The sequence below is a fragment of the Macaca fascicularis genome, chromosome 7 (genome assembly GCF_037993035.2).
Source record: "Macaca fascicularis isolate 582-1 chromosome 7, T2T-MFA8v1.1".
NCBI classification, from domain to species: Eukaryota; Metazoa; Chordata; class Mammalia; order Primates; family Cercopithecidae; genus Macaca; species Macaca fascicularis.
In genome coordinates, this window is record NC_088381.1 from 27,437,745 (window position 1) to 27,453,097 (window position 15,353).

General features: G+C 38.7%; 1 protein-coding gene across 4 annotated transcripts in view; it reads left to right on the forward strand.

Moving 5' to 3' along the window:
• AP4E1 (adaptor related protein complex 4 subunit epsilon 1) overlaps positions 1 to 15,353 on the forward strand; it is an 89,240-nt gene that overhangs the window by 59,547 nt on the left and 14,340 nt on the right. For 3 of the 4 annotated variants that reach the window (XR_006699299.2, XM_045395457.2, XM_045395458.2), the window contains one exon: positions 11,279 to 11,402. Coding sequence is in view for 3 of the 4 variants with exons in the window: in XM_045395457.2 (XP_045251392.2) it covers positions 11,279 to 11,402 (124 nt within the window). In the remaining variant the exon portion in view is untranslated. Of the gene's footprint in view, positions 1 to 11,278; positions 11,403 to 13,353; positions 13,523 to 15,353 lie in introns of all 4 variants that reach the window. The other variant, XM_045395459.3, reaches the window with a different exon arrangement.

Genomic DNA, 15,353 nt, shown 5'->3' on the forward strand with positions numbered 1-15,353 from the left:
GGGAAATCATTGAGTTATTTGGATGGTAGAAGGGAAGTATGCATATGAATAAAGGGAGATCAGTGAATAAATATATTATCTGTTTATGAGTTCAGAATGTCAATACTGAAAAATTCAGTGCTAAAAGGTTTTTCTTGGCCGGGCGCGGTGGCTCAAGCCTGTAATCCCAGCACTTTGGGAGGCCGAGACGGGCGGATCACGAGGTCAGGAGATCGAGACCATCCTGGCTAACACCGTGAAACCCCGTCTCTACTAAAAATACAAAAAACTAGCCGGGCGAGGTGGCGGGCGCCTGTAGTCCCAGCTACTCGGGAGGCTGAGGCAGGAGAATGGCGTAAACCCGGGAGGCGGAGCTTGCAGTGAGCTGAGATCCGGCCACTGCACTCCAGCCCGGGCTACAGAGCAAGACTCCGTCTCAAAAAAAAAAAAAAAAAAAAAAAAAAAAAAAAAAAAAAAAAAGGTTTTTCTTTTTTTTTCCTATTTGTCCTTTAATGATTTTGTTTAGTACTTACTTTCCAGGCTGTGTGCTAGGCATATTGAGTTAAGACAACAACTAAACTGTTGATCCTAGAATGAGACCAAAAAGTTATGAACATTATTAATAGGCTTGTGTTCTCTTTCTCCAGAAGCATTTGCTCTTTTTTGCCTTTTATCTTCTTAAATTTTTTTGTTATTTTATTTTATTGTGGTTAAGAACCTTAACTGGAGGTCTCCCCTCTTAGCGAATTTTTAAGTGTATAATATGTTATGATTGACTATAGATACAATGTTGTATAGCAGATCTCTAGCACTTATTCATCTTGTTTAACTAAAACTTCATGCCCATTGATTGGTAAGTCCCCATTTCTCTCTCCCCTTAGCCTCTGGCAGCCACCATTCCATTCCTCAATTCTATGAATTTGACTTTTAGGTACCTTATAAAAGTAGACCCATGCAATATTTTTCTGTGCCTTACTTATTTCACTTAGCATAATATTCTTAGGTTTCATCCCTGTTGTTGTATGTTGCAGAATTCCATTGTATATGTGTATGACATCTTCTTTATCCATTCACCTACTGATGAACATTTAAGTTGTTTTCACATCTTGGCTATTGTGAATAGTGCTGCAGTGAACATGGGAGTGCTTTATTTGGGATAAATACCCATCCAGAAGTGAGATTGTTGGAGCATATAGTAGTTGTATTTTTATTTATTTATTTATTTAGAGACAGAATCTTGCTCCATCACCTAGGCTGGAGTGCAGTGGTGCAGTCTCAGCTCACTGCAACCTCTGCCTCCTGGGTTCAAGCGATTCTCCTGCCTCAGCATCCTGGGTAGCTGGGACTACAAGCATGAACCACCACACCCGGCTAATTTTTGTATTTTTCGTAAAGACGGGGTTTCGCCATGTTGGGCAGACTGGTCTCGAACTTCTGACTTCAAGTGATCCACCTGTCTTGGCCTCCCAAAGCGCTAGGGTTACAGGTATGAGCCACTGTGCCCGGCCAATTTTTTATTTTATTTTATTTTATTTTATTTTACTATTTTTTTTGAGACAGTGTCTCATTCTGTCACCTACGCTGGAGTGCAGTAGAATGATCGTAGTTCGCTGTAGCCGTGAATTCCTGGGCTCAAGTGATCCTACTGCCTCAGCTTCCTGGGTATCTAGGATTCCAGGTGCATGCCATCATGCCTGGTTAATTTTTATTTTTTTGTAGAGACATAGTCTCCCTAATGTTGCCCAGGCTGATCTCAAACTCCTGAGCTCAAGTGATCCTCCTACCTTGACGTTGCAAAGCACTAGGATTATAGGCATGAGCCACTGTGTACTGCCTGTATTTTTATTTTTTTGAGGAACCTCCATACTGCTTTCCACAGTGGCTGCACCATTTTGCATTCCCATCAACAACGGGTAAGAGTTCTAACTTCTTCACATCCTTACTGACACATAGTATATTTTCTTTTCTTTGATAATCACCATCCTGACAGGTACAAGGTGATGCCTTATTATGGTTTCAGTTTTGTATTTTCTTGCTAATAGTAACATTGAGCATTTTTTCATATACCTGTTGGCCATGTGTATGTCTTCTTTAGAGAAATATTTATTTAAGTTATTGGCCTATTTGTGATCAGGTTATTAGTTTAAAAAAAAAAAACTATTGAGTCATAGGATTAACATATTTTGGAGGTTAACCCTTACCAGAAATGTGGTTTGCAAATACTTTCTTCTATTCCATAGGTTGCCTTTTCACTCTATTGAGTGTTTTCTTTGCTATGCAGAAGTTTTTTTATTTGATGTATTGCCACTTGTTTATTTTTGTTATTGTTGCTTGTACTTTTGGTGTCACATCCATGAAATTATTGTAAAGACCAGTGTCACGAAGCAGCTTTTCCAGCTGGGCGCGGTGGCTCACGCCTGTAATCCCAGCACTTTGGGAGGCTGAGGTGGGCGGATCACCTGAGGTCGGGAGTTCGAGACCAGCCAGACCAACATGGAGAAACCCCATCTCTACTGAAAATACAAAATTAGCCGGGCGTGGTGGTGCATGCCTGTAATCCCAGCTACCTGAGAGGCTGAGTCAGGAGAATTGCTTGAACCCAGGAGGTGGAGGTTGCGGTGAACTGAGATTGTACCATTGCACTCCAGCCTGGGCAACAAGAGCGAAACTTCGTCTCAGAAAAAGAAGAAAAAAGCAACTTTTCTCTTATGTTTCTTTCTTATGAGTTTTACAGTTTTGGGTCTTAGAGTTAGGTCCTTAATTCATTTTGAGTTGATTTTTATGTATGGTGTAAGATAAAGGTTCCATTTTATTGTTTTGCACGTGAATATTTGGTTTTCCCAATGTTGTTTGTTGAGAAGACTGTCCTTTCTCTGTTGTGTATTCTGGGTGTCCTTGTTCAAAATTAGTTGGCCATACACGCTTGGTGTTATTTCTGGGCTATCTGTTCTGTGTCTATGTCTGTCTTTATGCCAGTACTATGCTGTTTTGATTATTATAGGTTTGTAAATATATTTTGAAATTGGTAAGTGTGATGCCTTCAGCTTTGCTCTTTTTTCTTAAGATTAATTTGGGTATTCATGGTCTTTTGTGGTTCTTCATTGGTGAATTCTACCAAACACTTAATGAATTAACACTGGGGCTGGGCACAGTGGCTCATGCCTGTAGTCCCAGCAATTTGGGGGGCCATGGTGGGAGGATTGCTTGAAGCCAGGAGTTTGAGACCAGTCTGGACAACATAACTTGACCCCATCTTTACAAAAGAGACACACACAGAGAGAGTTCTTTTAAACCTCTTCCAGAAATTTAAAGAGGAGAGAATATTTCTAAACTTATTTTATGAGACCAGCCTTACCCTGATACCAAAGCCAGACAGAGCCACCACAAAAAAAAAAAAAAAAAAAAAAAAAGAAAACTGCAGGCCAATATCCCTGATGAATATAGGCAAAATACTAGGAAACTGAACTCAAGAAAAGGATAGTACACCATGATCAAGTGGGATTTATCCCAGGGGTCCAAGGATGGTTCAACATCTGAAAATAAATTAATGTGATATCATGTTAACAGAATAAAGGATAAAAACCACACAGTTCTCAGTAAAAGCAGAAAAAGCGTTTGACAAATTGAACACCCTTTCATGATTAAAAAGAAACTCGATAAACTAAGAATAGAAGGCAGTATTTCAATATAATAAAGGCCATATATGATAAACCCACAGCTAACATCATAGCATGGTACAATGAAAAACCAGAAGCTTTTCCTGAGATCAGGAGCAAAGCAAGGATGCCCACTCGTCTCTTTTGTAGTCAGCACAGTACTGGAAATGTTAGCCAGAGCAATTAAGAAAAAGAAGAGAGGTATTCAGATTGGAAAGGAAAATTGTTCCTCTTTGCAGATAATATGGTTTTATTTATAGAAAACCCTAAATTAGACTCTATTAAAAAACTGTTAGAAGTAATAAGTGAATTCTGGAAAGTTGCAGGATGCAAAGTCAACATGCAAAAATTATTTGCATTTTTGTGCACTAACAACAAACCATTTGACAAGGATATTAGGAAGACAGCCCAATTTATGACAGCACCAAAAGGAGCAAAATACTTAATACTAAACTTAAGCAAGTGAGAAAGTTGTGTTTAATGAAAACCACTGAACATTAATGAAAGAAATCAAACATAGCACAAATAAATGGAAACACATCCTGTGTTCATGGATTGGAAAGCATGTATTCCGTGCAATCCCTTTCTTTTAAGGCTTTTTGTATGTTATTTAGCACAGTGATAACTAATGTACTATAAAATTAAACTCTCTTTCAAAGTGTAATCAGTTTCCTCTCATTAACTTTATATATTAATAGAATATACTGGGGGCAAAAGTAAACTTTTGAATTATAATTGCCTAACCTGTGGCTATACTGCATGTAAAAGCATTGTGACATCCAGGGGCCTAGAGTGAAAAGCTCCTGGGTTTCCACAGTGGGAAGTATGATTCAGTTGTCATATTTCCTTATTTTCAGTAATCTGCCATTACTGAAGTTAAGGGTTGGATAGGGAAGGGAAGATAGAGTAGGGAGACTCTTTCCTGGCACTGCCTATTTTCTTTCTTAAAATAAGCTAAATTGCCGACACAAATACAAGAGCCCTGGAATTCCCCAAGCTTATGCAGTCCTTTGCCAAGTACATTTTTTCCCATAGAACCATCATTATAAACGGGATTAAGCTCTCAAACTAGATTCTCCCTCTCTCCTCCCAAATCTATGTGCTTCAAAAGTCCTTTAAAGCAAAATTGAAATTTCAGTAGACTGTTAAGAAAAGGAAATTGGTTTTGGACAAGATATAGCAAGTATTTAATAAATACTTGTAGAAGAAATTATAAAATTATGTATCTTAGAATTGGGATTGGCTATAAGACAAAATAAAGAGTAGGGGGAAGTAGGTATTTTATACATAAAGAGTTAATTCTTGAATCTTTTAATTATCAATCTGTTGTGGTAATCTTTTTTTTTAGACAGAGTCTCTCTCTGTTGCCCAGGCTGGAGTGCAGTGTTGCAATCTTTTGGCTCGCTGCAAAAAAAAAAGAATTGCTCTTGGGTTCAAGTGATTCTTGTGCCTCAACTTGTGCCTCAACTAAGTAGCTGAGACAACTGGTGCATGCCACCACACCCAGCTATTTTTGTATTTTTAGTAGAGATGGCGTTTCATCTGTTGCCTAGGCTGATCTCAAATTCCTGACCTTAAGCGATCCGCCCTCTTCCACCTCCCAAAATTCTGGGATTACAGGTGCAAACCACCATGCCAGCCTGTTCTGATACTAATCTTATTTCAGATTTCTATAATCATTTGCAGAGAGTAGTAGTTAAATGTTACTTTAATAAATGATACTTTGATCTTTTAGTTAGAAAAATGAATAAACTTCAGGAAAATATCATGGGATACTAAGAATTAGCAAAAATAGGTGAGATGGTGGGGAACAAACTTTCTTACAAGTTCCCATCAAAAAAAGCATTTCAGAATCAGTGTGGATTATTCTATTAAAATGTTAATAAAATGTGTTATAACTCCAGCACTAGATAACCAGAAATAATAAGGGGAAACAGTATTTACTAATTGGCTTTTAGAAAGCCATGTCAAAGTAAGGTTGCTAGTCTCTCAAAAAATAAAATGACAATAATCAGATAATTAAAGTTAATTATTTAAGAAATTTTAAAAATTATTAATAATAGCTGAGAATGGTTAGAGAAATATACCCAAGTTGTCGAGGTATAAAAGAATTGCAGTACAAAGTATGATAAATGAGTGTGCATATAATTGAGGCCTCTAAAGTATTAATAGTAAGGGATACAAATAGGTTAAATGTTGAATTATTCACTTATGCCCAGGATAGTTTATACTTTATTATGTCTTACCTAGAGTACTTCAGTGGCTCCCAACTCCAAGGACTCTCTGCCTCCAGCTCATGTTTTCTCTTCTGGTGAATTGCCCTCATTCTTCATCTGGCTAAATTCTACATATTCACTAAGTTGCAAGTCAGCCATCTTCTTCCTTCCCTTGGCTCTCTGCATACCATTTTTCTCCTTCTGTTCCACATATGTGCGTGAGCTCTTGCACATGTAGTTAACACTTCAGCATCTTTAGTCCTTTTAGGCATTATCACTGTATGGGTCTTGGGGAGTTTTCACTGAAGAATGAAAATAATGTGGTTTGAACTTTATTTTCAACCTTGAGCCTTTCCAGCCCTTCCTTAGATGACAATCTTAATGCTTTTGACTCGGAATTAATATTTTTTTCTGCTTGCTCTCCAAATACTGTTCCTTTCCATGTCTTTTTTATTCTCTCTACTTTCAAACTTTGTACCTCTAATTTTGAGCATCTTTCTGCTTTTTGGTTTAAACTCTTTACCTTCAATGTGCATAGAAAACATTTCTTGAGGTATTCACTGTTACTGGAAGTGTTAATGCAGTGGCTAGATGACTCACTGTCACAGATGCTATTAAAAAGATACCACTGTTGGATGGTAAGTGCAAAGGTTTGAATGTGTTTGTCAAAACCCATATTTAGATTTAATTGCCATTGGGATGGTATTCAGAGGTTGGACTGTAAAGAGGTGATCAGGCCATGAGGAATCTGCCTTCGTGAATTGATTAATGTCATTATCATGAGATTGGGTTGTTATAAAAGTGAGTTTGGCTTTCTCTTGCTCTCATGCTCTCTTGCCTTTTTGTCTTCTTCCTGATGCAGCATGAAGGCTCTTGCCAAATGCTGATGCCATGCTGTTAGATAGCCCAGCCTCAAGAACAATGAGCCAAATAAATTTCTTTTTCTTTTCTTTTTTTGTTTTTTTTGAGACGGAGTCTCACTCTGTCACCCAAGCTGGAGTGCAGTGGCATGATCTCGACTCACTGCAACCTTTGCATCCCAGGTTCAAGCAATTCTCCTGCCTCAGCCTCCCGAGTAGCTGAGATTAGAGGTGTCCACCACCATGCCTGGCTAATTTTTATATTTTTAGTAGAGGCATGGTTTCACCATGTTGGCCAGGCTGGGCTTGAACTGCTGACCCCAAATAATCCACCCACCTTGGCCTCCCAAAGTGCTGGAATTACCGCCCGGCCATAAATTTCTGTTCATTACAAATTACCCATTCTGTGGTATTCTGTTATAGCAACATAAAATGGATTATGACAGAAAATTGGTCCTGAGAAGTGAGGCTGTTGGCTATTAAAAATATCTGAAAATGTGGAAATGGCTTTGAAACTGGGTAATGAGTAGAGCAGAAGAATTTAAAGGAGCAGGCTAGGAAAATTTTAGATTGCCGTAAACATAATATTAAGGGCACTTCCGATGTGGGCTGAGAAGAAGAGGAGAGCTGTAGGGAAAATCTGAAAGTTAGAGATTAAGTGTTCATGATCAGAATGTTGTTAGAAATATGGGCTTCACTATCTCTTAATATCTAAGTTACTTAAGTGTACTTAAATTCTAGGTTCATTAAGTGTATGGGATCCCAGACAGGAAAGAGGAATATATCTTATTGGAAACTGGAGTAAAACCATCTTTCTTGTAAAGTGGCAAAAGTCTTGGATGAATTATGTCTCTTCATGCCTGAGGGCTTTATGGAAGACAGAATTTAAGAGCGATGAACTAGGATATCTGGTGGAAGAAACTTCTATGCAAAATATTGAAGGAGCTGGGTCTACTTCTAACTGCATGCAGTAAGATATGAGAGAAAATAAATGACTTAAAGATGGAATTTATAACTAAACAGAAGCATAATAGAAAGATGGAAAATTTTCAGCCTGGCCATGTAAAGAATGAGAAAATGTGTTTGGGAGACCAGGTCAAGGATCTGGTCAGGTGATAGAAATGATCATCAAGACACTGGGAGAGTAACACTAAAGGCATTTCAGAGATCTCAGAGGTTGCCTTTCTCTTCACAGGCTCAAGCTCTGGGAGTGCAGGATGCTTTCGGGGGATGACCAGGGTGCCCTTCATGGGCTTGCTGCCCAGAGCTTCCTCAAGTCTCTGCTCCCGGCATTCTGGTACAGCATTCCGTGGTTGCTCCAACCATTCATGTGGGCCCAGGTGTGGCTTCACCTGCTGTTCCAGAAGATTCAAGCCATAAACCTTGGTGGCATATGTGGTGCTAATTCTGTAGGTGCCCAATGTGCAAGAGCCGTGGGTTCATGGCGTCCTCCACCTAGATTTCAAAAGATGTTGTGGACTCCCTGGGGCTTAGTCAGAGACTTGTCATGGGTGTGAAGCCATCACAGAAAGTCCCTGCTAGGGCAATGCCGAGCAGAAAGACAGGATCAGAGCCATCACAGAGAGTCCCACCAGGGCAGTGCCTAGTGGACCCTTAGGAGTGGGGTCACTCCTGAGACCCCAGAACTGATGCTACTAGTTTGCAGCATCAGCTTGGGAGAGTTGCAGGCGTGAGACTCCAATCCCCTGAGAGCTGCTGGGTGGACTGAGCCCCGAAGTCATAGGACTTTATCATAGGTGTGGGGCTGCCTAAGGCCTTGAGTGTCCAACTCCTGCCCCAGTGTTCCCAAAAGGTGGGATGTGGAGTTGAGATGATAATTCTGGAGCATTAAGACTTAATGTTCATTCCTCTGTTGGGTTTTGGACTTACTTGAGACCACTTACCCCTTTCTTCTGGCCTATTCCTCCCTTTTGGAATGGGAATATCTACTTTATGCCTGCCCTACTATTGTATTTTGGAAGCATATAACTTGTTAATTTCACAGCCCCACAGCTGGAGAGAAATTTTCTTTTAGTCTCACCCATATCTGATTTAGGTGTCTCTGGACTTTGGAGTTAATGCTGGAATGAGTTAAGGCTTTTGAGACTATTGTAATGGAATGAATATATTTTGTATCATAAGGACATGATATTGGTGGGGCAGGAGCAGAATGCTGTGGTTTGAATGTGTACTCCGAAGTTCATGTGTTGGAAACAATCCCCAGTGAAACAGTGTTGGGAGGTGAGACCCAATAAGAGGTGATAGGTCACGAGGGCTCTGCCCTTACGATTGAATTAATATCATTATCATGGGAGTGAGTCATTAAAAAAGTGAGTTCGGGCCAGATGCGGTGAGCACCTGTAATCCCAGCACTTTGGGAGCCTGAGGCGGGTGGATCTCCTGAGGTCGGGAGTTTGAGACCAGCCTGACCAACATGGAGAAACCCCGTCTCTACTAAAAATACAAAATTAGCTGGGCATGGTGGCGCATGCCTGTAATCCCAGCTACTCAGGAGACTGAGGCAGGAGAATCACTTGAACCCGGGAGGTGGAGGTTGTGGTGAGCCGAGATCGTGCCATTGCACTCCAGCCTGGGCAACAAGAGCGAAACTCCATCTCAAAAAAAAAAAAAGAAAAAGAAAGAAAAGAAAAAGACTAGGCTAGTTTGGCCCTCTCTTGCTCTTGCGCTGTCTTGCCCCTCTGCTTTCCTTCCACCATGGGATGATGCAGCATGAAGGCCCTTACCAGATGCCAGTGCCATGCCCTTGGACTTCTCAGTTTCTGGAACTATAAGCCAAGTAAATTTCGGTTCATCATAAATCACCCATTCTGTTGCATTGTCTTATAGCAACATAAAACAGACTATGATTAAGTTAGATGATTAAACAACTTAAAATGAGAGGATATTCTACTTGGAAAGGACCTTAAAGAGATTTAGATAAGTGGTTTCCAAACATGATTATGAATCAGAATCACAAAGAGTTTTTAAAAAATGAGACTTATTTTGAGCCCTACTCCTATTCCTTCTATATCTGAATCTCTCTGAGCTTGGCTGTATGTATAAAAAGGTCCTTGGGAGATTCAGTGAAGTAAGCTTGAGTCTCATCAGATCAGCATTTGGAAACTGTTGACGTAGTTTGAATTACTCACTTTACAGATGAAGAAATGAAGATCTAGTTCACATGCCTCGTTAACAGCAAAGATATGTCCAGAACACAGTTCTCCTGATCATTAGCCCATCATTATTATTTTTTTACATTGATTCTTCTTCTGTATCATTTATTTAGGTAACTAACAAGCATTTATTTAGTATTCTTTGGAATAGGTGATATTTCCTTTGGAGGAGACCATATAATATAATAGTTGAGAGTACAGCTCTGATGCTAGAATGTCTAAGTTCATGTCTGGCTTTGTCATTTTATATTTTTTGTAATTTGGGACAAACTGTTTACCACAGTTTCCTCATTTGTAAAATGAGAATAGTAATTACAGAAGTTGACACAATATTTTCTAAGATACTTTTTATGATTTAAAAAGGTCCTTTTCTATAATCTAGACTGTCCAAAATTTGTTAGTTAAGATTAGGCTTGGTGAATTATCCTATTAAAAAATAAAGAAACAAAGTGGGACCTCATACAAGATAGATGGTTATTGCTTTCTCCCATTAAAGGAATCCAGAAGTAGGCAATGTAGGGTTGATGATGGCTTCATGATTATTAAAAAACCCAAGTTTCACCTCTCTTGCTGTTCTGGCATCTTTGGTGTTCCACTTTATGATCCAAGATGGCTTCTTGCACCCCAGCAATCATGTTGCAGTCCAGCCAGCAGAGAAGAGGAAGGGGGAGAAGAAAGATTGTCTTTTATTCCAGGAGGACTCCTTCCAGAAGTTGCAAACAAAATGTGTGCATAATTTCATAGGCTAGACTTCAGTCATATGGCAAAGGTGTCTGTAAATGTCTCTGGGTGGTCATGATCTACATAAGAATTGAGAGGTTTACTACATAGAAAGAAAGGGAGAGTGGATATTGGCGTCTGCTCTACCACAGTAACAGTATGAATTTTCTTGGCTCTTTTGAATTAATTAGATTATACAGATTAAAAGGAATCAGAATCTATGTTAACCTTAGGGAGATTTCACATTGAGGACTCCATCAGTCCATTTGGTACAAGAATGTATCTAGGAGCAGTTTGTTCAGCAAAACATGGTCACTTCTTCATTATAACTCATTAAACATTTTTGCATGGGAGCAGCAAGTTTTCGGTAGATTTGGTTTATCAGTTATCTTTCCTAATTGAGTCTTTTTTAGCTTCTAAGGGAGGTAAAAAGGTAAAAATGAAGGATAGTTTGTCTTTAATCACCTAGTAGTGTGAAGACTTACAGTAGACATTTACCAAATGGTAGTTGATTTATTACTGGAAGTATTTGATTAGATCATCCTCAAAGTCCCTTAGAGTTTAAAAATTGCTATTAGATTCCAGTCTTGAATTATTTTGGTAGTGAATGGTAACTTCGACAGTTTTTTGCTTTGTTTTAAATATGAACCTCTGTTACTGTTTTAAAATTCTAGTTCTCAATTTTGAACCGTATGGACTCTCCTTTTCTTCATCTGGCTTCACTGGACGACAGTCTCCTGCTGGCATTTCTCTTGGTTCAGATATATCTGGGAATAGTGCTGAGACAGGACTAAAAGAGTAAGTTCATTTCTTTACAAAATGGAGGTTATGGGAGTGTTTAAATGTCTTTTAGCATTCCATTTACCTTCTGCTCATGCCTTGTATCATCATAGTCATTATTTGCTTATTTTAGGATAACTTTCAAGAAGTCTGTTGTTTCAGTGGTTTTCACATAATTTTCAAAGGGAGAGGCACACTTGTGACAATGTGTTTTAATATAATGGTTTAGAAAGGTTTTTAAAGCTAAATTCTGTATGGGCTGTTGTTTCAGTGGTTTCTATTTATTGCTCTTAAGGTATTTATATTGTACAGTATGTTCTTTAAGAGCTTACCTACCTTCCAAGACAGCATAAAATGTGTACAAGCTTTATACGTAGTAATAATATGTGTTATTGCTACATATTTTATATATATATATATATTTAGAGGCATATTAGAATTTATACATCCAGGTTGATATTTAACATATCATTCTACATTCCTCATTCTTCTGAGAAATATATCCTGTAACCATCTCATTGGAACACTGACAGATATAGAGGTGAACATAAAATAAGGTGATTGATTTCACCTGAGGAAGCCATATAGTCAGTCACCCAGTGAAGGCATATACAGATGCCCCTCAACTTATGATGGAGTTACATTCTAATAAACCCATTATAAGTTGAAAATATTGTAAGTCAGATCTACCAAACACCAGATCTATGTCTAGAACTCAGTTTTGCTGATCATTGGCCCATTATTATTTAATATTTTATTATATTATTATTATTATTACTTTGAGACACATTTTCACTCTTGTTGCCTAGGCTGGTGTGCAATGGCACGATCTCGGCTCACTGCAACCTCCGCCTTCTGGGCTCAGGCGATTCTCCTGCCTCAGCCTCCCCAGTAGCTGGGATTACAGGCTCCCGCCACCATGCCGAGCTAATTTTTTGTTTTTAGTAGAGATGGGATTTCACCATGTTAGCTAGGCTGGTCTCAAACTACTGGCCTCATGTGATCCACCCACCTCGGCCTCTCAAAGTGCTGGGATTACAAGCATGAGCCACCGTGCCCAGCCTATTTATTATTTTATTAGCTCATTATTATCTCTGCATTGCAAGAGAATATCCTATCACATTGCTAGCCTGGGAAAAGATAAAAGTTCAAAATTTGAAGTGTGGTTTCTACTAAACTCTATTGCTTTCACACCATTGTAAAGCCAAAAAAAATCATTAAGTTGAACTATTATAAGTCAGGGACCATCGGTAGTCACCTGAGGAAGCTGTATACTTTGCTCAAAATGCTTTCAGAGTTTCTTTCCAGCCACCTTGAAAATTGGTGATGCGTTTGTTTAAATGTTTTATTTGGAGCTGAATTTCATTGTAAGGTTTATTTTGATTTTGGAAACATAATTAAGTTACCTTTAGAAACATAATTAAGTGAATAAAATGAGATGACATGTGTAAAGTACATAGTACAGCCCAGTTCATAGTGATTGATAAATGGTAGTTGCTGATATTAATAAGGATTGTCATTACCATCATTGTCTTCATTACCCAAGAGGTGAGTTTACCAAATAATATTCATGATCAATCTGAATAATTTTGGTCAATATTCTGATGTGACAGTAAAGTAAGGAAATGGCTTTCTTGTTTGAGAAGAAGCTGCATCTAATAGAGTTAAAAATGTTTTAAGTAATGGCCGCATTGTTGGAATAAATGTGATAAAATCTCAAAAGTGATAACTTTGAAGGATGACATTTGAATTTTGAGTTCTGTATTTATTAAGAAGTCAGTCATTTTATGTTCATTGTTACATTTGTCAGTTGTTCAGTGAAATGGTTACAAGTATTTATTGGAAGAAAGATACTAATAATAGATCATGAGGAATGTAGCATATGTTGAATGAAATGGCATGAATTCAAATTCTTCTTCTTATCCTTTTGTTTTTCCTTCTCTGTTAACCTCCTTATTTTCTTTCCCAGATATTTAATTTTGGTATTCCAAACATGGGGAGCAGATATTGTTTGTGGGCATTTGATGGTGGAGGTGACAGCAATTAAGTGTCCCAAACAGGGACCAAAGGGACAAGGGAAAGAGACAGGAACCCTTCAAACCCAGGGAGGAACTTACACACTTTTACCTGCACAACAGGTGACAGCATCTGTTACTATAGTACTGAACTAGGATCTGGGGGCTGTGGCAGGGCCTTGTAAATACTGTACATATACATCTACTACCCTCAGAGAAATGACATTTGGCAAAACTGCTAAGCAATTATATAATATATGCTGTATTATTGTGAAATGGAAGATGAGGGATGAATTTAAAATTTGTTTCCAAAGAGGACCTCAGCTCACACATTATTTCAGAAGAGGAACATAGTAATTGGCAAGGTGAATCATCGTAGAGGGAAGACAGTTGCTCTTTTACAGTCCCTGAAAACCTGAGAATAAAGTAGTAGCAAACCTAATTTATAATTTCTTACCTGGAGCACCCTATCTCAAAGGGGAATTCCTAGAGCTGAGTTAAAGTACATCCCTAATCTTTTGAAGCTTAGTTACTTGGTCTGAATTTACATCTATGTTTGAATGGTCTGAATAAAAATAATACAAGGACACACTGTAGAAAACCATGTATGATATAATAGTATTGTCAAAATCTGGGCAAAGATGACTCATGTTTAAAAATATTCTTTTTCTAGTGTTTCATATCATTAAGAAGCATATTCTGTGTATGAAATGGCCTTATGTTGCTTTCTTATGTATTTTCCTATTTATTTATTTATTTATTTATTTATTATTTGAGACAAGTCTCGTTCTGTCACCCAGACTGGAGTGCAGTGGTGTGATCTTGGCTTACTGCATTCTCCACCTCCTGGGTTCTGGTGGGTTCTCCTGGGTTCTTGTGCCTCAGCCTCCCAAGTAGCTGGGATTACAGACGCCTGCCACCACGCCTGGCTAATTTTTATGTTTTTAGTAGAGGCTGGGTTTCGCCAAGTTGGCCAGGCTGGTATTGAACTCCTGGGCTCAAGTGATCTGCCTGCCTCAGCATCAGTGCTGGCATTACAGGTGTGAGCTACTGCACCTGGCCATATTTTCCCACTTTTTAGATGATCTGTATATATGCATAACAGAATATTTGTGTTGATCATAACTATGTATGCAGATGAAATAAATAAGAAAAATCTTTAAAATAGTTTGAGGCTCCTTTTAGGCTCCTTTTGTACCTCCTGCCCCTTTTTGCCAGTTGTGGATTGAGTTCCCTGGGAAACACATTCTGTGATGGCATTTAGTATGCAGAATAATTAGGAGTCTCATTGGGATCAACATCTATAGAAGGAAGGAAAAAGAAGCAGGTTTGGGCAGAAGTTAAGATGCAATGCATTGCCAGTGACAACCTCTGCTGACACCATGGGGAGCTATGGAGCTGGAAAGACCCTTCAGAGTTGTCCTGAGTTGAACCAAGATGGATGGCAAGGACTTTATACTTCCATTCATCCATCACTGGATGTAGGCTGCCTTGGAAGGGGCGTTATCTTGGGTGAAGTAGCCCTCTGCAGCTCAGGCAATCCCTGAAGAGGCTGAGAGCTGACAGCACTCCCAACAGGTGGTCAACAGTCCTTCATTGAAGAGGGATCCGGATGGAGCAGCCCATTGTCCTCCACATCTGCCTTTTGTTGTTGTTGTTAAACTACTATTTAAATCATTTATTAGTAAAATTTAGGGACTTGTTCTCCTTTTTTTTTGTGAATAAAGGTAATATTTTGGTTAAAGGGAGTATACAGATACTATAATACTCTTGTGGATATTCACAAATTCCCTAGAGGTGCTTCTTTTGAGAATTCTGTTCTAGAAATGTTAGGGGTTATTTTTGTGGTTCCCGTGACCACTTGGGATCTGCTTATGGCAAGTACAACCAAATTTTGTCTAAGAGGTTTATTGTATAACTTTTTTTTTTTTTTTTTTTTTTTTTTAGAAAACTC